Source organism: Meleagris gallopavo, chromosome 5, assembly GCF_905368555.1.
Source record: "Meleagris gallopavo chromosome 5, MGAL_WU_HG_1.1, whole genome shotgun sequence".
NCBI lineage: Eukaryota > Metazoa > Chordata > Aves > Galliformes > Phasianidae > Meleagris > Meleagris gallopavo.
The window spans coordinates 24,968,008-24,995,673 of NC_139408.1; the positions used below are offsets into that span (position 1 = coordinate 24,968,008).

The following is a 27,666-nucleotide window of genomic DNA, read 5'->3' on the forward strand; positions in this document are numbered from 1 at the left end:
TTCCCTGTTCTCCTGGAGTATTGCCTATGAGCAAAAAGTTAGCTACGTCCTGAGCATTTCTGAGCTTATTTGTTAAATATAGTTACTAACAAACACAATTCCCATGCACATTCCCATACTGCACATTCTCATGCAAACTATCACCATCATCAAAGACGACTTAGTAGAATAAATTTTTGCTATAGGCCATGTTGTTTCGCAATGCAGTGAAGAATTGTCTATTTACAGTGCCAGCTGCAGTTATACAGTTTGATGAAATGCATTTTTCACTAGGTCAGAGAAAACTTGGCAACACCAGCATCCTCCAGCTATGGTTAAAGTCAGTGCATTATTCTGACACCTTTTTGGAAAGCTTGCTATAAACCAGGACTGAAGCTCTGAAAACATCACTCCCACAGTGCCAATGACCAAAAAACCCTCAAACACACTGGCTCTGGGCTGTAACATCACTCAGCCCCCAGAAAATTAGGCACACCAGGTGGGAGAAACCAGGGGTGATGCTCACAGCTTGCCAAGATCAGAATTCATTGGGGTATTCAGAAGTAACTATGTCAGCTGAGGCAATGCAAAACTGAGGTTTCCCCTGGTGTAGGAAAGGAGCAATCATTATTCCTCCATTTTAACAAATGGCAGTCCATATCAGATATGGCCCTTTGCAGGTGGGGTGGGACTCACTTTGTAGCCCTGCAGTCATCTCCTTGTTCATGATGCTCACAGCAAGCTTTTGGGACACTGTAATGTTCTTTGCTAACAACAGTTTCACTTTCCTGGAACAAGGAACACACTGTGAACCTAGAGCATATCACTGAGATGCCTGAATATGTGGAGCAAGGCAGAATTTCCATTTTGAAAATGGCATTTATTGTCCAATATTGTTTATTTTACACAAAACATTTATATGTAGCCAGTATTTCCTCAGAGCTGGAGATGATTTTATCGGAAAAATCTGTCTATTATTTCAAATTGGAGATTTCAGGTTCCAAAGGAGGTAATTCCCAGGCTTATATACAAAGCACAAAGCACCATATTTCAGAGTATGACTCATGAAACTACCATAGAACAATAAAAAAGTGTATAAGAGTGTATTCATTCAAACTCAAAGATTTTTATACATTAAAATGTATGCTCTGACTTAGCTTTTCAGTGTAATAATATAGATGCACAAAAAAGTAGTTTTACTTGACATCCTCAGTGATAGAAGTATTGGAAAAGTAATTTCAAACTCATTTGTAAGTAAAATTTGTCTTTTTTCTTGCCAAAATGAAAATCCTAAAAGCATCATTTTGCACCAAATCAAGCAATTCATTTGATGTTAATGAAGCTTTCAAGTTAGGTTCCCCAGGCTGATGAGGTAGGCTATCTATTAACAGGAAGTTTATGTTTCAAAATGAAGGTGTTATGGAAAATATTAACACAAAATATTTCAACTTACCAAGCACTTATCCATGGTTTATTTTAGTCTCAGACTAGGACATCTAGTTAACTTGTCTAGTTAATAGATTTTCTTCAAGAATAGTCTCTTCTAAGTGAATCTTCAATTTTATTTGCTCTTGGAATGCAATGGTTTCTATAGGTTAATAATCTTTACAGCTCATCCTCTGCACTTTCAAGAGTTCAGAAAAGTCATTTTCCATAAAAGGAAATAAGAAGAAAGATAGAAAATGCAAACCTGCAATAAATGGTATGGGTATTTTTGTGCTGGATCCCACAGAGGGCCTGTTCATGTTGTTTTAAGATGGTCTTAGTTGTTGCAAACTATTAACTCTCTCCTGCCTGTCTGCACATTTTGCTAGAAGTAAACAAATGAGCAGTTTTTGCTGATGAGTGTATGTCCTGAAGTAATTATGCAAATTCCCTTGAATTAAGCAATAAAGGCATTTATTCTCAAGTGGAAGTAGAATATTTTCATTTCAAGTACTTTTGATTTAAGAAAGGAAGTTTGAGAAATAAATAAATCGGGAAAAATTTCCCAGTGTTTTTTATTTTTATTTTTAAAGATTCCAAATAAGATCTTTTTTTTTTTTTATTTCAATACGAACAATAAAAATTGACAGAAATTCAGAGGAAATTCTGATGAGGCCAAATTAGACCTTTTGCTGGGGAAAAAAAAAACAATAACCAACACTGGAAAAATCATATGCTGCTTCCTCCTAGGTTGTTCCTTCTGATCTATATGTGACACATTCACAGCCCAAGGTTCTTCAGGAGATGGACATGATTCACAGTGCTGGCTGTGTGCACACACTTGTCCCTGTTACCTTCCTAACCCCTGGCTGCTCTTCAAAATACTTGCAAAATAGAGTTGACTCAGGGATCTGATGCCAGATTGCAACTGGGTCTCAGGATTTTCTTCATTTTCCAGGTTTGATACACGTTGTTTCCCATGAAGAGAAATTGTAGGGAGGAGACACTCATATTCATATCCTTCTCTTGTGGCCTGTCAGTGTGTTAGCTAGGTTGCATTGCTGTAGCACCTTGGTATCAGAAAATGTTTTTCTTATATGTCATAAAATAAATTAGGCTTAAAATAAGACTATTTTTAAAAATCTAACAAGAATTTTAGGTAAAGAGTGTTCTACAGACAACCTTACTTTAGGGAACATAGCATATGTAAGGATCTCCCAGGCAATGTCCTTGCCTAAAGAAGCCACTTCACAGCAATGAAAAAGCCCTGCTGAGCCACATGGGGCAGTTTCTTTCTGTAGTGCAGAACAGCCAGTGTTCAAAAAGCTGTGTTCCTCCTGTGTGCTAGAGCATGAAAAACTGCTCTGAGAAGACATAGATAGCTGGATAGTTAACAGCACGTGTTTTGCCTCCTCCTTTGCATTGCTGTTTGCAAGGCTTGCATAATCATCTGTGAGTTATTCAGGACATTGTATTCACTGAGGTTCAGCAGCCGGCGGTAATTCTCATCAGTATACCTGACTGAGAACATGCAGTAAGGGGAACACCGACTGGACAGGTCAAGTTTTCCTTCCTCCATCTCTGAGCAACAGCGCTTGACACCTGGAGAAAAAGAGAAGTTGCTGATGTGGTGCATCTTCAGCCAGCAGTGAGATAGTTCCACAACAGAAGAAAGAGGGAGTCTTTCCTCCAGGAGAGAATTCAGAGTTTAAATGCACCAATAATGCAGTCACATATGGCTGCCTCTTGTTAAAGTGCACCCAGAGCAATGAGGGTAGAAGAGAAAAGTGAGGGACAGCATTATAACATTCATCTGTAGCTTGCTCAACAGTTATTCCATTAAAGTCATGATTCAGACAAGCATATCAGCTTCAGAAGGCTCTCCAGTCACCACTGCCAACGTACCGGTACGCAACTGGTCCCCTGAGCAGCTGGGACCTCTGCAGACCCTGGATGATGGAAGGAAGTTGCTACTTACAGAATAGCATCCTGATTCCAGTCTTAAAGAGCTTGCCACCCGGACCCATCCCTGCATTTGCATTTTTCATGTCTCTCAAATTCAGCAAAAGCAGAATTTTGAATTTTCCATCCCTGCTACAAAGAAGTAAAGCAAATGTATCCCAACAGCTGTCAGTAAAGGAGACAAATACAAAGCAGGTGGCCTGCGAAGAAGAGTGGGAGCCCCTAGCGTTCACCTGAATCAGGGAAGTGGGTAGTGCTGTCTTTTGTTTAATGCTTTGCCGCAGCTTGTGTCTTACCGGGTGCTTTGTACTCTTGGAAGGTATCATTCACAAGTGGAAGAAAAATCACAATAGGGCATCGTGGCAAATCTGAATCTTGGAAGATGTAGCACTCCTTCAGGTTTTTCTTATCTTCATCACTCAAAGAAATTTTTGGGAATGGGATTTTCTGCTCCGAGTAATATTTGCACGCCTTCTCTAGAGACTAGAGTATCACAGATATGATCAGCATTAAAGTTCAGCCTGGCTGTCCTGAGGCCCCAAAATGAATATCTATTACTAATGTTTAGTGACATAGAGCTATAGAGTGGGTTCCTTCTTATCAGAGGTTGTTATACACATTGCTACCCCACGTGTTAGTGTACCACATGGATTACTAATCTCAAGATTTCAACTCAATAGCAGAGTTGGAGATTTCATTCAGAATTCCACTTTACAAAAGCAGAAGAAATTAGCAGAAGTTTGGGTTAAATCAAGTAGTGGAAAAGCCTGTGTTTGATATACTACATAGAATTAATCAGAAAAATAAATCACAGTGAGAAAAAATGTAAGATATTCTACTACATGCTTAGAGGCCAGGAAGCCAGAAGATAACAAAGTTTGAATGTGCAATTGTGTCTGTGCAGGCATTACGGCACAGTGTTCATTTAGATAAATATTTTACTGAGGGAAGACTAGAGTACTATGCTATACTGTGCCTTTTCAACTAAACAGGCAAAGATGTTTAACACTCCGTTTCTGACTAAACTCAGTTTCTGATGTATAAAGACCCAAATTATTTTTCTCCAAGCCTTTATAGACAGCTAATTAAATTTATCCCCATGAAACTGTTGTTTGGAAGCTACATCCTCTAACAAGATAATTTGAAAAGGGGTGTATTTAAATATAGGGCTGACATCACAGCTTTTGAAATGAGGATTTAGGTCACTCAGCAGATTTATTTCTCCTTTCCTTGAAGAAAAAATCACTGACCTCTTCTAGCATTTGAAGAAGGGAATACAGAAGTTAAAAACGAAGCAGCTGAATTAATGAGTAGTTCTAGGTTCTATAGGCAAACAAATTGAGACAGCATAATGTAACCTGATCCTCCTTACCGATGTATGAGATCCAGTAGTATAACTTAAATATATGATGACATCTACTTCCCTCTGTCGTCTTAAAAGCGGTGGACTGCTGGTATTGATGAAAAATCCAGCATCTATCATGCCCAGGTGATCAGGATTTTGCATCAGCTCGTTAGGACGTGAGTCTAACACAGTGTCTAAAAGGAAAATATTTATTGGAATAAGAAATGATTTGTTGCTATTTTGATAGGAAAAAAAACCCACAAAGTTGAACTAGCCATCTCTTAGACCTTTCATTGTTGCAGTAGATAAATGTCAAATAGACACAAGAGGAACCTCAAAATACCACCCAAATTCATATTCTCAAAAATATTCTATATTGAGATTCCAAATAACCAATTTTAATAATTTGCCATCCATAAGCTATTTCTAGTATTTAAATTAAATCTCTCCTGCTTCATTTCAATCATTGTTTCATGCTGTGTCCATCACTGATATGAAGAACAAAATATCCTTTTCCTTTTTTACATATAGATCTGTGCTTCTCTCTCGTTCCACTTCTCTTTGGACTACAAAGCCCCATTTCTTTCAGACTTTCTCTCATCTGTCATATTTTCTAGGATTTTTTCAGTCATATCTGCAGTTAGAGGCACAGCCTTGCTGAATTAAGGTAATTTCCATGTTCTCATGGTTACTTTAAATTTTGTTCTGTTGGCATCGAGCCTACCCTCTCAGTAGGGGCCACAGACATCTCAGCTAAGCCACATAAACACGTGCTTATATTTTAAAATAAACTTTAATACCTGGCAACTCTTTGTCTCTTCTCACCATTCAGAAAAATAGATAATTTGTTTTAGGTTTTTTTTCCCCTGTCAACAGATTTCTTTCAAAATTTCATCCCAACACCACGAGGATATGATGTCTCTTAAGTTTTTTTACCTTTCCATTGACAGAAGTGCTCATTTTCAAAGTAGTCACTATGCAGCTGATAACCCCTCAGGAAATTGTGATGCTGGGCAACTGAGAAGCGATCGGTTAAAGCACCCCGAAGAGCATTGGATAGGGTGCCAGGAGGGGTGTATATACGAGTCCTTAGCTCATGGGGCCTTGTAGGCAACACTGGATCTTCATCTAGAGTTGGAGAGAAATGTTAATGAATAACTAATTCATTTTTGTTTCTGGTTGGAATGGTATGTAAAAGATCTCAGAGTTTCACTGAACATACTCTAAAAAACAAACAAGCAAACAAACAAACAAAAAAACCTGTTCTGGAGCAGTACAGGGGCTACTGCACAAAGATTTGCTGGTGATCTTGAGGTCTGGCCTAAAGATGGCTCATCAGAAGCAATCTTTAGTCCTGAAAAACGGAGACCTTAAGGGAACCAAACAATTCAGAGAATATTCCTTCAGTTAGAAGAAAAGTTGTGTATTCACACATGAAGTAGAGGTAAGCATGGGCAAAATGGGGCTAAAGCATATGCTCCCACTCAGTCAGATGGGCAACAAAAAGGCATCACAAGATCTAACACAATAGATGACAGCTTCTAACCAATAATAACCCACTGCTACATGAGTAAATGCTTAATCAGTAGAATGAGAGTATCCCAGGAAATACATTCACACTTAGAAATTACAGGAAGTTTCCAGGGTGACTACATGGGGGCATATGTAGATGAAAAGCAGAAATGACACAAGGGGTGGTTTTTCACAACTTGCTATGCCAGACCTGGTGGCTGAGAGTGCAACAGGAGAGATCTTGGAGTTTGTATCATTGCACACATGTATGTCTTTATTTTCAGGATGTGTGCAATTAGAGCTACCATCACGTTAAATGATTTAGCAATAAAATTGTGGTTTTTGTATTGCTTCAGAAAACACCCTCTGGGCCTCATTTATCTCTGAGCCAGGATGAATCCAATGTAATAATTACTGTGTTGAGTAATAAAATCAAAATCCAGGAAATATTGATCAGCCAATTGATATATAGGTTGATTTCCTGCACTGGAAGTAAAAATAACTTTACTCTCTGATACAGAGTCTTTGTTCTGAGTCTGAACATGTCTGAGTGATAATGAGCAATGACAAAACATTTCCTGTCATATGTGTGACCCCTGTAAAGCTTCCAAGTAAAGATTGAACCTTTCAATCAATAGCATTTTCATAAGTTTAATAATTAGAGCAGTATTTCCCTATTTATTCTATTCCTCTGAGTTCTTATGCTGGGAGAGGAAGTTGCCTTCTTTTTTAATAAGGATCCTATGATTCTGGATTCAAACTAGTTGAAAGAATGATATCAAAAGGCATGCAGAAGACTAAATGACCATAAGTGAAAGGTCTAAAAAATTTCTCACCAACTTCATCAATTTTGTCTTGAGTCCATCTCTTCCAGAAATCCTCTGAACTGTGTGACAGTCCCCAGATTTGTAAGAGGTTCACAGAAAAAATACTGCTCCACATACCTATGAAGAGAATTGTTGACCATTAGAACATGTTTTAACAATAAACTCTTTTTTTCCTTCTCTATCGATGTCCTAGATTCATTTTGGAATGACCGTAACTGAAATATTTCTAAACATTGAGGCTGGTCAATTTCTCTATAAACCTCAGTGACCTCTATTTCTGTTGCCGTCAGTTCTGTGCCTCATCTACTGCATGGCTTTGCTGCACAGTAAAGAAATAACAGAGTGGGAGAGAAGAAGAAGAGCAAAACCACTCAAGGAGAAAATCAAGATCTTAGATAATGCAGACATCACAAAAACATCAAAAAAAAACCTGTCTTTCTTATTGCAGATCCTCTTTTTCTACAGACACTCTGGTCACCTTTTCAGCCCTGAATCATTTCACAGAGGAAAGAAATGCCTGTTCAGCCATTTGGTTTGTAAGAGAAAAACTCACACCTTACTTTAAGTACTCACGTACTGCATGGGCTTCTGCTCTGCTGTATGCTCCTTCCTCCATCCATGATTTTCCCTCTCAGACTTTTCACAAGGGAACTGATGGCTTTGCTGACAAAATATGGCCCCAACAATGCCACTTTTTCATCTGCCATTGTAAATTTAAGTACATATTCTGATCAATTGTACTTCCTATTTTTCAGTGAGACACAGAAACCAATGCAGCATATCCAGTAATTAGAAAATGAATTTGCCTGTGGTGGAGCAGGTAAAATGGACCAACCTGAGAGCCAGCATTTTAACAATATTCCCTGGGGTACTGGCTATTTAATGTCATAGCATGTGTACTGAAATCAAGAAGCTTATAAGCAGTGTGAATGTAAGAAGAGGTGACTGAAACCCAGCTTGCACTGCTCTGTGTTAATCTGTTGGTATGTCATCAATTCTGACTACTCTAATCTCTTGTTAAAGTAGCTGATTGCCTTTAGACACAGCCCATCAGTACAACTCAGGCATTGACCAGAGAGATCCAGAAACCCTTTTGTTTCTGATCTCGTTTTTAATCTTGGGCAGCCTACATCTCTAGCACATAGGTTTCGCTATGTGGGATTGATGTTATATCTCACAGTGGAAGTGCAGCTGCATGTTTCCTGCAGTGTCAAAATGTTTGTAAATTGGAGTGCATTCAGAGAAGAATCAGAAGCATAGAAAATAAGTGTAAAACATTCCTTACAATGGAAGAAGGAGATTTACGGATTTCAGTTATAAGACAGAATTTCAGAAAGTTTAAGCATATCCAGACAACAATAAGAAAACAAAAAAACAAAAAACAAAAACCAACCAATCAAACAAAAAAGATAAGGGATCTCTTACTGTAAACTTTTGGCTAAACTATAATGCACCTCCATTCCAGAAGGTGATCCTATAGCAGCAGTCAGTAGGTCTGACCAGAAATGTCCATGTGCTCTGCCACTTCCTGAAGAGGCAGAGCAATGAAACACTTCACCTTGCAGGTAGCAGATCCGGGATTCAGGTAGTTTTTTTAACATGCGTCCCATGAAGAACTTGCTTCCAAAATTCTCTGCAGGGATGAATGCGCCATACTTCAGCAGCCCCACCTCGTAGGGGGTGAACTCCACCCACTCTGTAATACCAACACAAAAGGACACTTTGAGCTCTCTCAGGCTCTCAGCTGGGTATGGAGCTGCTAGGACATAAACCAGTCAGATTTCTGTTTATTGTGCTGTCTTTGCAAAGCCTTACTGATAAACAGCCACCTGCAGAGCCAGGCAGCTGAGCTCAGATGTGGTGGCAATGGGGCTTCCTTAATTGCAGGGAGGCAGGAGCAGTCTGCCCAGTGATAGTGGCATCAGAAGAACAGAGTGTACGTAATGAGCATGGCAAGGCTCCAGCCCTTAACACCATGTGCTGCACCAATCCAGCAGGCACTGGGTTTCACTCTGCCCTTGCATCCATCACCTCTAGGTGGAAGTACCTCCACTGTTATCAGTACAGCTAATAGGATGCATTTCTTTCCCTTGAATAATTCAGGTGTGTTCAAATATGGATACTCAGCTCTAGAGGAATGAGTTTGTTGTAAGCGGCTAGTTATACACCCATACACCCTGTGCAAGGTAAGGAAGATAGCACTACTTTTTTACTTTCTTGGATGTCTTCTCGTAGTGAGGAGCAGCTGTCTGATACGACTGCAGTATGAGCGAAGTTTGGGACAAAGAGGCTGTAGACCACATTTTCATTCATGTGATTCGTTGTTTTTCACCTCAACCATAAAAATTTGATATGAATTTATTTTCCCCCTTTTCTCCCAATCTAGCCTTTTCTGCTTATGAAAAAAACTAATCAAAATAATGAGCAAAGAAAAAGATTCAGTTGGGAGGAGGCCAGATGCTTTTCCAGTCCTTATTATAACCATGAGGTCTTTCTTGATATTTAAAAAATGAAGCACTTAAGATATGGGCATTTACAAAAAGCAAAATTTGATTCTCAGACAAATTCAATACTTTTTTGCTCTAGGTGCTCCATCTAATATCTCCAAAATGGCTTTTCTGGCAGGATTTTGATTCTGTATGTCTAAAATATTGAAGTAGCTGATCTGTAATAGCTCTTGTATTAAAATTGTATTGAGGTAATGGCTATTTCTCTATAAAATAGCAAATAGACCAGGGCTACCAAGCAGAGAAGAGCAAATCAAATCACAGGAATCCAGTTGCCAGTTTTAGCACCACAGGAGCTGAAATATTGCCCTTACCTTTGAAATCCTGAGTGCTGTAGTTGTCCCGGACACAGACTGACACATAGATGGGCAGTGGGTTCTGGCCATCACACAGCGCTTCTCGTTGATCAGAAAGTTTGTGGGGGTCTTTCTGGTTTTGAAGAAAAACTGTTATGTCAGAAGAGGTGGAAACAACTCGTCTCAAACTCCTTCTGTACGTGCAATCAACACTTCAGGTAAATTGCCTGAGAACACATCTGATTTTATCTAAAGATTAGCCAGAATCTAATGGCACTTGTCAAATTATGCTGCATTCACAACCTATTGTATTGACATACACTTTGGAGATTATTGACAATAAAAATGTCAGAGCATTTGTTGACATGGAGAACTTCACTCTATTTGGAGGTATATTCTCTGAACTGACAGGCAAATTTTCTCTCTATTCAGCAGAAATAAGAATAATAAGTAAAAGCAGCTCTCTAAGAAAAAGAATATGTATCATACCCCATCGTTTAGTAAGTATTCAATCATAAGCCCCCAAAGATCAATAAATGATGTTCTGTATCCCTCTTCTTTCCGCTGACATAGCTGCTTATTGTAATACTTCATGCGATCCATAGAGAAGCAGCCCATCTTGCATTTGGTTGCTTGTTTCTGGGCTTCACTAATATGTGAGTCAAGGTCCTTCTGTGACCAGTAGGCATCCCTGTATAAGTTGGCCATGGTCCTGGAGAAAGATAAGGCAGGCAAGAAAAATTAAAAGGAGCAAAAGAAGGCTTCAAACTTTCTGGGGAAAGAGGTCTACATTTAGGGATTTATATCTGTTTGTCCAAATTTTATTTTTGGTGCTCCATTCAGCTGAATGAGCTTTCCAAATCCTCAACAACTGTTTTAGTTTTTCAAAGTCACTTTCAAAAGAAGAGGGCCTAAAAATTGCTTTAACATAAGAGTGAATTACTATTTTTTGAAGTAGGTTACAACTTCCAGTACCAGGCTCCTCATTGGTAGCAATCAGTAGCCGTGTGATGACAACTCCATGCAGGAGCATCACTCTCAAAAAGCCAGGTCCACTCTCTTATATGAACTGGCCTTACCATGTGGTGCCAGACAGCCCGCTGATGTAGGTTACACAATCCAGGAGATTTAATTTCTTGAGTCCCATGAGACTGCCATACAGTCCTGTCATTGACTTTAGTCCACCACCTGTCGTGATGATAGCCACAACAGGGACCTGTTGGACAGAGGAGAATGGGACAGTCACACTGATGGCACTCAATAGATTGCCATGGGATCTGGCCACTGCTCCCAGGCTGGTCCTGATCTGAAAGCCTGGGTTCCATTCTGGAAAGAGAGGCTCTGAAACAGCAGTGACTGCTAATTCTGCTTCTCTTTGGATAAATATGTGTTAAGTGATCATCTAAAACCTGGGTTCCTGTCCATATTTAGTTTAGGGTAAATGAGGGCACATGAGAACAAGCAAAAAAGCTTTATTTGATGGTGACAATGTGTTTTCTCTATATTTCCATCCCTTTGCCACTCTGTTCTGTTTCATGAATCTACTACTCTTTTTTGAAAGCCCACATGCCAGCCTCAGGAAGAAATACTTCCACTGTTGCTGAACAACTCTCATCAACCTTGCTTTCATCACTATCATTAAGTTACTTTAAAACACAGGATATTTACTTTGCAGAATTTCAGAGTTGCAAGAAAGGGAAGACCCTATAACATGTATTCAGTGGAGATGTTTATCCTAAGCTTTCAGAAATTGTGACATTTGAACACTGCAAGAAATCTTTGCTATTTAATGTGTTTAATATGCACATAGTATTTATGAATCAAGCCAGCTATAGAATAGGATGGAAGGGGTGGACACACCTCAGGTCTGACACATTGAGAGTCAAGTAGGATAGATCTGCTGCAACTGCTGTTTCTTGAAATAGCAGAACTTCGCAGCAAAGATAGACAACAGACATGTGGCCCATTTTGCTGACCTCTCCTCTAGAAGAGTACACAAAGGTGCTAGAAATTCAAGATCCATCCCCACCACACACACACATACTTCATGATCCTGTAGATCCTCTTGTAGGTGAAAAACATTTTTCATCGCGCTCGCTACATACTTCTTCCTTTTGCCCAGGAAAGCCCTCTCATCTGAACATAAGTCAAATCCAAAGCGCATGTCCAGGTCTTGGTGGCATGAACAGTTACTAAGATAAACACAGGCACATATTTTACATATTAATAAACTCAGATAGATAGATAGACCAAGAATAATCTATATTTCCCTTCAAGCAGGTTTATGCAATGTGATAGGAACGTGAGAATATTCTAACTACTTTTGAAAGAAAGAAAAACATATTAAAATTAGTAAGGTTAACAGTGGCATTCTATCCCATTAGCAATAACTAATTAGAAAATAATATACAGCATTTTAAAATGAAATATACATATATATTCTAAAACTAAAAGAACTACAAAATTCAAAAATCTATTCAAATGTTCTAAAATGAGTATATTGATTTCTCCTTTCATAAGGAATTCTAGTGTATGTTTTCTCATTGCAAATCTAAGAATAAATACAGTTTTTCAAATGTTGGCTGTTGAGCAGCTCCAGTGGGAGCGTATCCCCCTCTAGCGGTGAGCACCGCTGAGGAGAACAATCTGAGTTCAGAATTAAATTACTTTTCTGTTTTGCTTTCTACTTAGGCACAAAAAGAAAAGATCAGATTGCCCAGTGGTGTGTGTGACATGTGGTTATGGATAAGACGAAACATTTTCATGTTTCCTGAAGAGTTCAATTTTGGGTCCTCTCTTTTTTATCTTCTTGTTGTTGTTTGCTTTTTTGCTTCATTTTTTTTAAAGTCAAACTTCTTATTTTTCTGAATTTCAGAAACCGAAATTAATAAAAAAATAATATTATGTGGTCAAAGTCAAAATAATGCTAAAATAAATAGGTGATAATCAACATCTATTGCTGAAAGTCAAATTCAAAGCCTAATTATATATAATATATTGCACACATGCTCTTCAGTTTACTTATACCCTTTCCATGTGGTTTAAACAGTGTCAAAATCAATAGCTCAAACCTTTAGGAATAGGATACCCCTTACCATCTTTCTGCTTTCACATTCAAATCAAATCTTTTCTCCTGAAAAACAAATATATAAACAGTATATTTTTATTTTCATTTTCAAGTTTCTTTTTCCCCTTTCTCTCCTGGGGTCATTGCTTGACTTAGACTCCAGCAAAGACTGGCAATAACTAAGTCAAATGTCTGAGATTTCTGCATATATTTTCAAGACCATTCATCTGTCCTCAGTGGAATATTCCTACCCACAGATCCCAAGTTCTTCCAGGACACATTAACAAACTTCATACAAAGGATGCTGAGATTAGTGCAGTAAGTCCAATTTCCTGTGCTATGAATGAACTTTTTGCAACATCCTGAAATACCACTTGTTGTATGTTTCCCATTCTTTAGGCTCTGACATGCAACAGATCTTTGACTTCCTGCCCACAGACCTGCAGTGAAAAGATTGCAATTCTGCACTCACTATTTCTCAGATTTAACTTTGCCTTAAAATTATTATTGCAACCTTCATACTGTTAGTTAACTGGCAAAGAGTGCTCTGTTCTGGGGGGATGCTTTAATGGCCCTGAAATCTGATGTTCTCTCACTTCTTTGCATGAGATTTTCCCTGGAGATCTGTAGGTGTTTCTTCACAATAACACAATATTTTACAACAAGGATCTGTTTCTTATTCTACTTATTATTACTTTTTTTCAATTAATTTCATTGCTTTATACAGCCATACCTACTTTAAGCAATATTCTTATCACATCATTTAAAATTCATATACTAAATTTAATATTTTTAATACAATTTATATACAGTCCCTTAAAGGAAATAATTTACTGCAGGCAGATTTATTGTCTTTTCCATAGTTTGTGTTCAAAGGGAAATCTCTCTTCAAAAGAGGGATCCATGAACATGGAGATATGTAGTGAAGAAATCATAATTATTTTTTTGACATCCTTGAAAGTCACTCTATCTGCTACTGGCGCGTGATGGAGACAAATGGAGGAACAACCTGCTTCTCCAGAGAAAACAGCCAGAGAAACAGAGTTCTTGTTTGTTAGAGGTATGAGAAAAAATCAGAATATTTCTCACTCTTTTGGCAGCCATTTACGGGGGCTCCTCTGGGAAGTATTACAGAGGCTTGAAATGATTTCTACTTGAGTGACATTTTGTTCCTCAAGGAAGTGATGCTCACCTCTGCAATTGTCGTTTTCATTCCCATAGGCAATGAATTCAGCATCAGCACTGGGGATCCTGTTTCTGTACTGAACCTGCAGGTCCACTGGGAAAACAACATACTTTAGGACAAAAACAGTCACAGGTTTACCCTCTCCAGCTCCTCCCACCTTCTAGAGGGCGATTTATGGTCAGTTCAACATTAAGGCCACCTCCAACGTACAGGGTGGTAGCGCCTCTTCTTTGGCAACATGACATCCAACGTTGGCTCAGCATACTTGATATAGTGGAATTTGGTGGGACCTGATGGGCTGACCACTCCATCAGGGCCCAGTGTGATATCCTGTGTCCCTTCAAAGGATCCTTTCACAGTAAGGGAAAGCTCCTTCTCTGGAAAAAAAGCAACACACAGTACAAAGTATATGAGAAAGTCAGTATGATTAAACTGGAAATTGTGCTGCCTTGATTAAAGGTGGAGTGCCAATATCACAGTTGTAGAGTTTGGACCACAACATTGCCTAATGGAAAGCAATCTGAAAGGAGTCCGAGTAGCAAAGGGAAAAAAGCAAAGCTAAGACTATTTTCTTAAAAAGAGACTCTACATATTCTTACTGTTACATACAAGTGAGATATCAACTTTGAAGCAGTCCTAATAGATCTTGTTGGCATATACCTAAAGGATTACAAGATGCAGTCATCAAAGTATATAATTACGTAATGAATTTGCCTGGTGCTAATTGCACTGAATAATGCAAATAATATTTGTTTCACCAATTCAATATGTTGTATGAAATAGGTATTTTCTCACTAGTAGACTGTTGTTAGATACCAAAGCAATAAACTTACTTGACTTTTTCTGCTGCTTTTCATTCACTTCCACTTCTAAGCAACAAAGTTCACGACACTGTAAAAGAATAGGTAAAAAAGATCATCACATTTTCTGAAAAAGCACTGCTATTAATAGTGTTTTGGGGGGCTTGTTTGTTTTATGGAATTCACATCTCTTTCACACTATGTAAGTATGCTTATCTAGTGCTGTGCTTACCCACCAGGCATGGTTCATCTCCCTTAGTGGAGATCAGTTAGTTATCAACAAGTGGCTTAACAGTCTCTTAATGACTGTGCTTAAATAAACAGCAGTATGTTATCGAAGGAGTACCAGAGGGAAATGGAGGGAAAGAGTGTGTGGCTTGAAATATAGGACAGACATTAAATAATTGGATACCATTATTCATTCTCCAATGAACACGGAAATAAAATATTCCACTCTCAAATTATCTTAACAGGAAAGGAGGAAGAAAGAATGGCATAGTGGCTATCTAGTAGCTGACAGTTTTGCTAACCCCCAGGCTTTCCTATCCTTTTGTATTAAGTAAATAATTACAGACAATTTCTTAAGAAAAAGACACATACCACTAAGACTCCATTTGTAGCAATGTTTTCATATGGACCGGACCTTTGATATAAAAAGAAAAACACGGCTTTTTAGATCAAACAAACGCCCACCTATCTTTGTTCATGATGTTGCTCTTCCTCCCCTTTAGAAGGGTGAGTGCCAGAGGGATCCCTGCAACTATGCAAGAAGATCCTTTCTATGCTTGCTTGGACTGAGTACTGCTCCAAGGGCATTTGTCCCAATACCAAAGCTGAATGATATACATCATGACTACTTTTTCTTTTCTTTTCTTTTTTTTTAGGCAATCAGATTTTTCCTGTCACTGTAACATAAAGCACAGATATTCCACCAAGAACTTGCTAGAACACTGGCATATCCCTGAAGGGAAGGATAGCTCTATGTACTTGCTGATGTGCAAATATAATCAAAGGGGTAAAAGATGTGAATGGAAAAAAAAATCTGACCATGCTGGTGGAAAAGCCTTTCACTAGAATATCAAACACAATGGCATTTTGTTGGGCGGGGAAAAAAAAATCTGACCATGCTGGTGGAAAAGCCTTTCACTAGAATATCAAACACAATGGCATTTTGTTGGGCGGGGAATAAAGAGAATTTACAGGAGCAAAATGGTGCTGCAAGTGGAAAATTTAAAGATACAAAGGAAACCTAACCAGAATGGTTCTGCATTAGAAGCCTGCCCAGTGCTTAAACAGAAACAGGCTTGAAATACTGATACACTTGCATGCACACATAAGCTTACGTGTATGCACTTAGAAAGCCTTTTGAAATGTCTTGCAGAAGACTAAGTCTGACACTGTTGATAGGAGAGACAATGCTGGGAAGTGTGCTCTGAGAGCAGCTATGTGTGAAGCTGGCAAGAGGATCAGCCAGGTGTTTCACTCCAGCAGAGGAGTACTGAAGAAGAATGTTGTCTCTTTTTAACAGAAATCCCACAAAGTGTGGAATCTAGTGCTGTTTCTATGTTTTAGCAAATAATCACTACCAGATTTTTTAAAGAATCAGCATTATCACTTACAAGGTCTCCAGTTTGAATTCAACCTCTAGCTCCTCCTTGGCCTAAAAACAAGAACAGAAAATTAAAGGAAGTAGTGTGATGCTTTCTCCCTTGTCTAAACCCAGGTAACAAGTATGCAGTATTGAAGTAACTGGTTGCAATGTACAGCCTGTGATAAAGATACCAGTGTGGAACATCGGAAACAACCATTTAATAGTTTCATGATTCCTTCCTCTCCTACTTCCTTCTACTGGCTATATCAAAACAATCTGTGTTTTTATCTCTTACTGAAAATGCTCCAGTAAGACAATTGGCAACTTGTTCTGCTATCTGAATTCTGCCTTTCCCTCCTACCTATTCCTGGCTCTATTTAGCAATGATGAATTGTCCTTGCTATTAGCTTGGAAGTTAAAGGTACTTTCCACTCATCACTTCTAATATAGTAATAAAAGACTAATATTATTGAGTAATTTAGATAGAGTTACGCAACTCCCTGCAAGACAGTGCTGATATTTATTTATGAGTTATTTGTAAGCAACCTAGTTTGGGAACCAGAAACAACTCGTAGCAAGAAGTTGTAGGATATTTCTCCGATCTGATCTACAGACCTCAAAGGAAATCAAGATTCTTTTTCCCATTTTACAGATGACTAGATCAGTTATTCATAGCCTGGAAACAGCACTCATTGCCAAACAATTGTCAGCTGGCTTTTCATTGTAGTGCACTGCAGAGGGATACAAACAGGAGTTACTTCAGCTTTCCTTCCTGGCATGGCTTCAATATGGCAGTAGGTAAAATCAAAGATGCGGAGGACAGTGGCTATGAATTACATGGGAAAAAGGTCTTTACAGACCAGTCACTCTGCAGCAGCTGTAGAGCCTTGGTATGGCTCAGAGATAACTTAGTCAGATCCCTTCTCTGCATACTGCACTGTTTCAGACATTTGCTCCTTAATCACTTATAAAAACACCACCAGGAGGGGCTCAGGCTTTCCAACTCAGATTTATGACCACAGTTTTTGCTTACATTTATATTTTGTGTGGAAGTTAACATACCAATTACTGGGATTAGTGTTCCACTGTGGATTTAGAAATCTCACTCCAAGTTTTTGGAATTGTTCTGTAACTCCCCACTAGTATCTTGGTTGCTATATTTTAAACCTATTGGAGTCACACAGCTTTTGAAGAAGAATCAAATTGGAGCAGAAGTTCCTGAGTTCAATCCCAGGAAATAAAACAAGGATATCATGATAGGAGTACCAACTAATGCTCACTTCTGGCAGTCAAGTAGCTGTAGCCATAAAGGAACTTCTTCATGGAAGATACCATAGAGAAGGGTTTCAATAGACTTTGCCAGAGATGTGGAAGTAGGACAAAGCAGGGCAATACATAGAGCAGGAAATGGAAACATTACAATTTATGGATAAGGCTTGAAAACTCAAGTATCTGTGTGCCTTCTCCACCCCCTCCTGTCAGATCTTACAGACACCGATCTCACAGAGCTCACCGTTGAGCTGGGCTTGAAATACAGGAGCACTGTTCTATCAATTGGAAGTTTAGCAGTATCAAAGAGCGTACAGAGGAGATGGTCATCTGGCGTTGCAAAATCCTCATCGTACACTGTCAGCTCCAGCACATTCTAGAAAGATAAGGAGAGGGGTTTTAGACTTTCTAAACTCTGGACAACACTGGTTGTAGAGAAGAAGTACTGAGCATGTGTGTGAAAAGAAAAGTTGAAGAATTAACTGTCATCTCACCTGGGAGAAACATACTATAATTTTAAAATGGATTCTTCTCTGTACAGCTTAATTGCTATAAAATGAGCAATACATTGTCTATACTTACATGACAGCTTCTTCATCTCCTGAAGTCTCTACCTACTTTGCACTAACTGGTACGAGTCCTTAATACCTAAAACCTGAGTAAAGCGCTAAGTCTCTGACCATCAAGTAACACCAGACCAGATTTCATGATGAAAGCTAGACAAGCAGAAACCATCTTGAGATAAACACTCTTGAATAAAGCCATTATTTCATCATACTACTGTAAAAGCCAGTTTTTGTAGATTGGCACTACGAATATAAAGAATACATGCTTCAAATATGCTTCTGAGTACACAGAAGGCTTATTCATCCTCTTTGCTGAGAAGATACTAGGGAGTATATATCAGAAGTAGGTGCTATCTGCTGTTGTACCTCCTCAGTGTTCAACAGCACATTAGTTGTATGGCACATCAGTTACACTCAAAACCTTGTTTCCTTTCACATTATAATAGCTGAGCTACAATGAAAGATGACACAGAGAAGGAGTTCTACAAGAAATCTGAATTCTGTGACCTCTTCTTATTCACATCATTTCCAACAAACTCTACAGAATCATTATTGCTTATTTAAGGTCTAGGGTTTTCTGCCCTAATTTAACGCTGGACTCTGCAGCTGTGCCTCCATGAGCAATTTAAACAGAATCATTGAATGTTTCCAGGAACTCATTTAACATTTTTAACAGACCCTTATCATATACTCTATACCGAACTCCTGGGACAGTACAGGGAGTAGGACCCACCAAACTCAGCCATCTTCAGGCAGACAGATTTGGTTCCTTACCTTGACTTTACTCTGGATCCTGAAGTAGAAGGTTTCATTCCACACTGGGTCGTTGGAGTTTCTTATCGTTTTGGTGCGGCACTTTTCGATTGCTGCCGTAGGCAGCCACAGTGAAACATAGCAATCAGCCTGGCTTACTGAGCAGGGAAAGAAATAGAGCAGTGTTAATGTGAAAGTAACCTGTCATGAAACCATGACATAACCACTGCCGCGTGAAACTAAAAATTGACTGTATGGTACCTACAGCAAGTGTGATTTATTTAAAGGCAGAAATGCCTGAGGTAAGCGACTTTTTCCAAGATATTTTCTCTGAGGGAAAAAGCACACAGATGATAAGATGCAAAACTTTCTGTCACACGGACAGTTCTTAATACTAAAATAAGCAGACACAATAAGACACAATAATAAAATAAGCAGATGCAAAAAGTTCCTGATTCTAAGAATGGGCATCCTTACATAAGAGAAGCACAAGTGATGGTAACAGTAAATGGAAAGTACTCTTCAGCAGCAGGTAAGGACTCTGCAGGCAGGTCAGAGAACAGAGCTTGCACATCCACTTACGGAGAAAAGCAAAAACTCTTCTGGACTTACCCAGCTTCCATATATCATCTTGAAGTAACAGTAACATATAGAGGTATATATGTATATTTTGTATTTATAATATCTATGATAACGTGTAAAGCATTTATAATAGTAGTATGTAGGTGTACATATTATATTTATATACATATATATATAAGGTTCTGTCAGCAGCTTGACTGTCCTTGTCTGGAGTGCCATCTTCTGCTCTTCCTCATTCCTACCTCCCCGCCGCTTTTCTCTCTTTGCCTCCTTCACTCTACTTTCTTTCTGGCTCTGTTAGCCAAGATGAATTCTGCTTTCAGTATTCAGGTTTCTTCCTTTTCTTAAAGAACAAAATCCCAAAGGGAAGAAAAAGGCTCACAATGGGATACCTTCCTGCTCTCTGATCAAGCCCACTGGTGGAAGCAACAGACACTAATTAACCCAGTACCATCTGTTTCTCCTGCACACACATCACAGCATGATGGGCTTCACAAACTGATCACTGTGGGAATAGTAATTCCCAGGGATGGATCTTTTCACTTCAGACCTTTTGTTTGAATACCAAATCTCTTTGCTTTCTGCTCTACTTACATGCCTACCAATTTTGCACTAAGCTCTGGGAGATGTACTCAGTTCTTCACAATTCCCATTGGTATGGATGAACATTAAGCAGCATCAAGAGCATCATTAATAGACAGCAGAGAGCCACTGCAACACAGTTGTTGCATATTCACAGCAAGTTGCTAGGAGACTGACTGAAAACACTGGCTGTTTATCCTAAATGTCTCCCCAGTGGAGGCATGTCAATTCAGCCTGGTCAATCTGGATGCTTTGTATGTTTTTCCTTGCTTATGAACATTCATTCATCTCTGAAGGAGGATCAAAATGTCCCACATGCATCTTTTCCAAGTGAAGGAAGTTGCTTGTCTTTTTTTTGTTTGTTTTGGTTTTTTTGTTTGTTTGTTTTTATAGATAGAGTTGATCTAATACCTAGCTTTAAGGTCTACTTGTCAGATTCCTGTATTTAGTTCACACATTTTCAAGAAGTATGTCTGCCTTGGACTGGCTACTCTGAGAAAGTTTCATCTGGAAAAGGTTAGTTGTTGCCAAAAATGAGACAGAAGAAAAAAAAGTAGGCTTTATTCACACTAAAAAAAAAAAAAAATTCTTAATAATTTCACTGCCAAAAAATAACCCTTCCCGCAGAGTTGAAGAAACAAGCTAACCAAGCTAACCCATGGTGAATCTAGTGAATATATATCCCTCCCAGAGACTTGTATGAGCATTGATCTGTTTCTGTATGACTTTTTGTTGCTTTATTTTTGGAATTCTGATCTCAGAAATTCTATGCACATAATTCTTAAAAGAGATTTAAAATTGCAAAATAATAATAATAATAATAATGATTGAATACTCTAGAAGCAATGATACTAATTTTAAAATGCAATTATCTATAACTACTGTATGATTTTACGTTTATTACTGAAGATCGATGCCTACTTAGTCTTAGCTTACAAAGTACTCAGTTCAACTGATGTGAGTCATCATTCTTGCATATTAAATGTGCTTTGAGATACAAAGCATATCAAACAATCCTTAATTATATGAGTGGGTGCAGGGATACTAGTCAGCTGTGTATTTAATTCAAAATATTACTTCAGTCCTACTTGCACAACCTCTTCCTGCAACCCGGTTATTTGTAATTCCATCTTGCCACCTGACATGCAGAAGAGTGTAGACAAGTCCTTGATGAAATTCTTCTGCTTTATTGCATCATTACAGAAGTGCCACAGCCATGGGCAGGGAGGGAGGTGCAAATGTAAGAGTGTGAGTGTGACCCAGTGATACGACCTAAGATATGGCAGTTATATCTCAGAGCTGTGATACAGGAAGTCCTCTGATACCCCTTCTAGAAAAACATAACTGCCACAGGGTAAGACGGAAGTAGTATTGCACAAATAAATCTAGACCTTCATCTTTCAGAACATGTTTCCAGGCTCTTCCTGTACATAAAGCTATAGTGCTAGCTGCTGCCATTCATACTGAAATAGAAGAACCTAAAGACTGCAGGGTTATAGTTTTCCTTCCATGCTCACCCTGAAGCTACCTTCTTTCACCCTGAAGCTTTCATGAGTGGCCACAAACAGAAACTGCTAACAGGTCTATTTCGTGTTTAATGCATCTCCTTATAGCGCATGGGCATAATGCATATTCTTTAACTCCACAGAGCTGCTTTTCTTTCCTGCTCTTGTCACTTCTCTGTTGTATGACTCTCAACTGTAAGACTGCTGCACAAGCATTAAAGAGAGGATGAGGAATCCATCTCTTCCATCTCTCTGCACCTGCTTTGATAGCCTTTTCAGAGTAATTAATAGTGACTGATGGTAACGATTTTAGAAAGTTTTGTTCTTTGTTTGTTCATTTTATCTGTGTCAGAAATGCTACTGTAGGGAACAAATATGTTTGCTTTTGACTGTCACTCTTCCCAAGGTTCTACAACCTAATGGCAAAATTATCCATTGCTTTTGGAAATACAGGAAGCTTATCACAATAGCAGTGATAAGTATAGTAGTAGTAAGGGTATCTGGCCATAACACAATTCAAGAGATTGAGACAGAAAGATTGATGGGAGGGAGACAAATAGATCCACTAGATCTACTCCACCAGGCTTTTTATATGTGCCAGCCACACAGAGCTACATTTAGGGCTAGGGGGTGAACACGCCATCGGACAGAGCAAGAAGGATCAGTGACACTGAGCACTGCCTACTCAGCAGTTCCTCAGCTTAAACTAAACTTAGAGAATAGTGGAAGTACGTATAAATTCATGAACATGCTTTCTATAAATGTATGAGAAAAAATCTAAATTTTCTACTGGGTATAAGGATATAGAGTTTTTCATCCATATATGTAAAAACTTTCCTTTCTTTGGGAGAAAGCACTTATCCTCAAAAACGCATTCATTCTTCAGCAAGAAAGGGCTAGAATAACATTCAGCAAAACAGCTGGAAGCAACATGGTTTGTAACAGTTAGTTTAAATAAACACTCGATCATTTTAGAAATACTTGCAAAGCGTTGCTACACTGTTATGAAAGAACACTTGCCACTGGTATCCTAGGTATCACTTAACTTCTTTTAACAATACACTATTATACATACCATATACATACTTTTATTTAACCATTTATCCTTGCATGATTAAATAGATCCTGGGTTATGGAATAATCAGCAAAAGCGATTCATTTATTTGGATAAATCCCAATGATAAAATCAACTTGAATTTTCTGATGTTTGCTTTTGTATTTACAGTGTCCAGTTATCTCTGAAGTACTTTCAGGAAAACAAGATGTTTGTAGGAACAACTGGGATACTTACAAGCATCCACTCGCTGGAGATTTCTCATTCGGATGATCCTTACAGTCAGTAGGTAGCAGGGAGAGGATTCTATCTGGAGAACAAAGACAGAGAATGGAGTATGAATAAATCTTCAGCAGGAAAAATAACAAAAAATGAGCAACCTAACCAAGTGCTACAAGACCATAATGCATTCAGGAAAAATTATGCCAACCATCTTGCTGTTCTGCAGAAGAAAATCTGCAACAATACTGTGTAATAGCAAAGTGCAAAGGCAGCTGCAGTGGGTCAAAGCAGAGAGCTCAGGATTCTCTGTCTCGCTGTGGTCCCAGTGGGTCTGAAGAAGGCAAATGCAAAGCAGTATTTCCTACAACCATTCTCCGAGTCTGTTACAACTTGATGCTGAAGGATGCGGTTTCTTTGTATTTGACACAAGCAAACCCTAAATAATGCTCACAGAGAGGTGTTTTTGACTTCTGCTTCAAAAACACAGAACAGCTGCCCCCCAGTACCTCTCCCTCTCTTTTTTTCCCCCTTATTATTCTACAGGACAAAAACAAAAAATAAACAAAAAATCAGTCATAAGTAGAGTTTTTCTGGATCACGAGTACAACATAAACTAATGGCAAAGAACAATTTCCAAAGGACATAAAGGCGAGGGAGTTAGGTATGGGTTCCTTTGGGAAAAAAAAAAAAAAAATTAACACTCCCTTCAAAAACCATACAGAAGGGAAGTGCTTAACATCCTTTGGTTTCTTTGAATACTTCAGTTGTAATCTTCTATAAAACAAGTCTCTCTAGATTTTGTGACTGCAGGCGCCTCTTCCTATTTACTATAGTGGGTAACATGATTTCCTTCTCCCAGGGAAGGTGATTTCCTGCTGGTTTATTCCAAAAACTTGCCTCTGGCTCAGTCGTATCTGCAAAAGTCAACTCTTAACAAAGCCAATAAATAAATCAGCATTCCCTGAAGCTGTAAGACATGGTCATTTCCTCAGACTCCTAGACTGCACTAGTGGTTACAGGCCCTCCAAGCCACTACATTTGACAACTGCCATTTTTATAAACTGGTTTCCTCTCATGCAGGAGCATCCTTCTATTTCTATAGCACTCCAGAGACTTCCTAGAGTTGCTATAAACAAGCAGACAAAATTGATGCTAAGACTGATAAAGAGTGGCTGCAAGAACCTCACTTAAAACAATATGTGAACCATTGCCAAAAACATTTTTTTTAATAGAACAGAACAAAAAGGATTTTATTTTCAGATGGGAAGAAAATTAATGATCTTCTGTCACAAAAATTACTTTTCCTATTTGTGTTTAAAGTTCTCTCTTCTTTTATACTTTATGCTTTGGTGAAGAATTACGCTGAGATCTTAAAAAGGAGTTCTGCTAGCCTGCCTCTATGTACTGCAAGAAATCCTCACCTTCTGCCTTTTTTTATTACTTCTTCATGAAAATCATCCTCATCAATCTACCTGCCTTCTATTTCAAGCATTCTCAAGGAAAAAAAAGCATAACAGGAGCTGCCAGGTTTGCAAGCAACAGCTGATGGAGTAGTATGTCCTCACAGTTACCCCCATGCAAAGACACTGGCTCACATTTCCAAACTAGTAAAGCCATATTAATGCAGCTCTCCACCCAGTTGATTAACACTTCTTCTTAGCTGGATAATTAGCAAAGGTGGAACACCACACTCACATGCTAAGAATGTGCTTGGGCACCTTGGAGCCCAGCATATGCCCTAGAAGGCAGAAACTCATTGTTTGTCAAGATCTGCATAAGCGTGGAGCAATTCCTGCAGCTGTTTATCTGAAAAGAACTCAGGGATGGTACAGGGTGCTGCCAGCTCATACATCTGTTCCAGTTATGCTGGAAGCTCCCTTGCTTGAGTAAGAACTGATGGATTCAGTATTTGCAAAGCAGTTTTAGATTCTGATCTAAGATGTCTTAGATAAGATGTGGAAGTGTTTGTTTTTTTATTGTTTGTTTTTTAATGATAATCAGTTGATGTCATCTGATCATTTGTCCCTTGGTTCCCAGGTAATGATTTTTTAATGTGCTGGCCAAATTTCCACAACTGACACGGGAAAATAAATTCTCAGACATGGGTTTCTCAAATAGACATGCTAAGATTTCACAAAACATCATAGAACCTACAGAAATCCAGTTCAGCACTCACGCTGCAGGAGAGGCAGATGCCACAAGCCAGCTACTACAGAGAAGCAGCAGCCAGCCTGCACCCAGCAGCTGGACAGCACCCATAGCAGCCCTGTGGTACCAAAACCAAGGAGAACAGAAATCAGCTGAAGGTCAGGTCCAATTAGTTCTTCTGCTCAGTGTAGGGTTTGCTATTTTAATTAATTCCAGTAACATATTAAGCAAAATTAATGTATTTTAAAAGCACCTGTGACAATTGTAACATGATGTGTTAGGGTTTAGTTATACAAAGAAAATACCAGTTATGTATGCATGAAGAAAATAGGTTGCCCAGGGAGGTGGTGGAGTCATTATCCCTGGAGGTTTTCAAGAAAAGGGTGAATGTCACAGTGAGCAACATGGGCTTTAGTGGTCACAGGTATGGGTTGATGGTTGGACTAGATCATCTTAGTGCTCTTTCCAATTTTAATGATTGTTTGATTCTACAAAAAGGATGTAAGTCCTGTTATTCAATCTATGTAAAACCTATTACGACCTTCTTACATGTAAGTGTTACTGCTGTCATCATGCTCCACGCACTGAGGGGCTTTTTGCAATGCCTTGCATGGTGAAAGACATCAAACAGAACCGAGTGCTGGAGCAAGGAAGGGCATGCTACAACTATTGTTTAATGCTGTCATTAAATATCATTATTTTTAATAAGAGCAAGACTGGGGTGGCTGGTCTATGACTTGTTTCACTGATTTTTGTCTGTCACCCTGATAGTAGTTCAGTGTTTCCAAAATTGTGCTTGTGTGTGCGTTGTGTTCAAGTGCTATAACACAACTGCAAGCAGTGTAGCACATTGAGATACCTGTGCACAAACAGGGCAGTGCATTCGTTACCAGTTTCTCTGTGCTCCCAGGTAAATTAAGGTTGTTGGAGTTCTCTAAACAGCACCTCCATCAAACACAGAGCCGAACTCATATTCTCTTCTTCCACTTTTCCACCACTTCTCAAAAGAAAAAGAACTTGTTATGAAACTTGGCACCATGTTATTGTGTTGGTGGAAATGAAGGATTCCTCCATCATACAAATAATCCAACCTTCTCCCACTCAGTCTAGCAAGAACATCAAAACAGAAATTTCTCTGTAGTGAGTTCTATGAGGATTCCAAGCAGTCTGCATTCCTGACATATTTGTGCATCCCTAAGTCTATCCTAGCCCTCTTTAAGGTCACACTCACATTTACAAGTAGGAATGTGTGGCATGCAGCCATCTCAAAAAGTGCTGGTGTTAATGCTGAGCTATTTTAGCTGTATAATACACCCTGTCACATCACAAGTGGCTCTAACATGGCAGTTCTTCCTAATGAGTCCATGAAAACAGAAGATAGTTATTCTTCTTTACTTTTTTTTACTTCTTCTGTCCATGGCTTTCTTTAGCTTCTATATTTCTTCATCTAGCAGGCTCTTCCAGCACGGGCTATTGCTAACAGCATCTTCTGTGCTTGTGGTACCAATGATACAGACTATCACGACTCCATCATATCTACTGTAGATTACTCTAGTCTCATAGTATCCCAAAACTATTATCAAATATATACCACATCAGCATATATTTTGGTTTTCAGTGTTAGCTGCCTGTTTTAACATAGATGTCTCATCAGTTAGTGGAATATGGTACTTGCTTGCCCAAACCAGAGAGTAGTCATCCAACACCATTGATTCCAGAGAGGAGAATTTACTCTTCAACCTCTGGAGGCAACCAACGTACACACAGTATTGAATATAGCCCTTCTTAGATTGGAATGTATTCCAAGGTCATTCTAAGCAAATAGAAACATCGTGCAGAGTTCCTGAAATTCATCTTCAGTGTGTGTGATGAATACTATCCCCGTTATCATACAGTAGCTCAGCTGTTGATTTTCTATATGAAATATGGAATGTTTGCCATCTGGTCCTGTGAGGAGGTGGCCTCTTTCAGGACTGGATGAAAAAGTGTGGTGAGGAAGCAAAGAAAATCATGTGCCAAAATGTGCTGGTACAATTACCTATGGTAATATGCAACCACAATGCATGCTTTTCCACAGGCCATCCTGCAAAGATTAGTTGAGATTTAAAACAAAACAAAACAAACAAACAAAAAATCCACAAAACTCGAGGACAAGAAATTTACATTTACAACCATCGGAAAAGGCTATTTCTTCTGATCAAGTTGAAAGAAAAAAAAGTATTCTCTATGAAAACCATGAAAAGATTTTCTTCTCCGCCCATACATTTTTCTTGCAGTCACCCAGTAATAATGCCTGCATATTTTTCTATGTCATCTACTGGCATGGCAGCCTTTCCTGGCAAAGATAACCTTCTTTGCCCCCCTGCATTCCTGGCCCAGAGAAGCATTCTGTTGAGATGAAATCATGCACAGGATGTCACCAGGGTGCTCCCTTCTTCATCTCCAGGTGCCAATTTAACTTGATGGTAGCCAGGGACCAAATCAAACA

The 27,666-nt window shown here is 38.8% G+C and overlaps 1 protein-coding gene across 1 annotated transcript in view; it reads right to left on the reverse strand.

Moving 5' to 3' along the window:
• Nucleotides 1-22: 22 nt before the first annotated feature.
• LOC100542789 (cytosolic phospholipase A2 epsilon-like) overlaps nt 23-27,666 on the reverse strand; it is a 36,523-nt gene continuing 8,879 nt past the window's right edge. The window contains exons 5-23 of the mRNA XM_085224830.1: nt 23,046-23,118; nt 19,107-19,243; nt 18,011-18,142; nt 16,526-16,566; nt 15,507-15,549; nt 14,940-14,997; nt 14,317-14,483; nt 14,113-14,199; nt 12,949-12,986; nt 11,898-12,045; nt 10,933-11,069; nt 10,343-10,565; nt 9,872-9,986; nt 8,609-8,746; nt 7,060-7,167; nt 5,648-5,839; nt 4,739-4,905; nt 3,663-3,849; nt 23-3,006 (exon numbers count right to left, since the gene is read on the reverse strand). Of these exons, the coding sequence (XP_085080956.1) occupies nt 2,795-3,006; nt 3,663-3,849; nt 4,739-4,905; nt 5,648-5,839; nt 7,060-7,167; nt 8,609-8,746; nt 9,872-9,986; nt 10,343-10,565; nt 10,933-11,069; nt 11,898-12,045; nt 12,949-12,986; nt 14,113-14,199; nt 14,317-14,483; nt 14,940-14,997; nt 15,507-15,549; nt 16,526-16,566; nt 18,011-18,142; nt 19,107-19,243; nt 23,046-23,118 (2,403 nt within the window). The 3' untranslated portion in view covers nt 23-2,794. The remainder of the gene's footprint in view (nt 3,007-3,662; nt 3,850-4,738; nt 4,906-5,647; nt 5,840-7,059; nt 7,168-8,608; nt 8,747-9,871; nt 9,987-10,342; nt 10,566-10,932; nt 11,070-11,897; nt 12,046-12,948; nt 12,987-14,112; nt 14,200-14,316; nt 14,484-14,939; nt 14,998-15,506; nt 15,550-16,525; nt 16,567-18,010; nt 18,143-19,106; nt 19,244-23,045; nt 23,119-27,666) is intronic.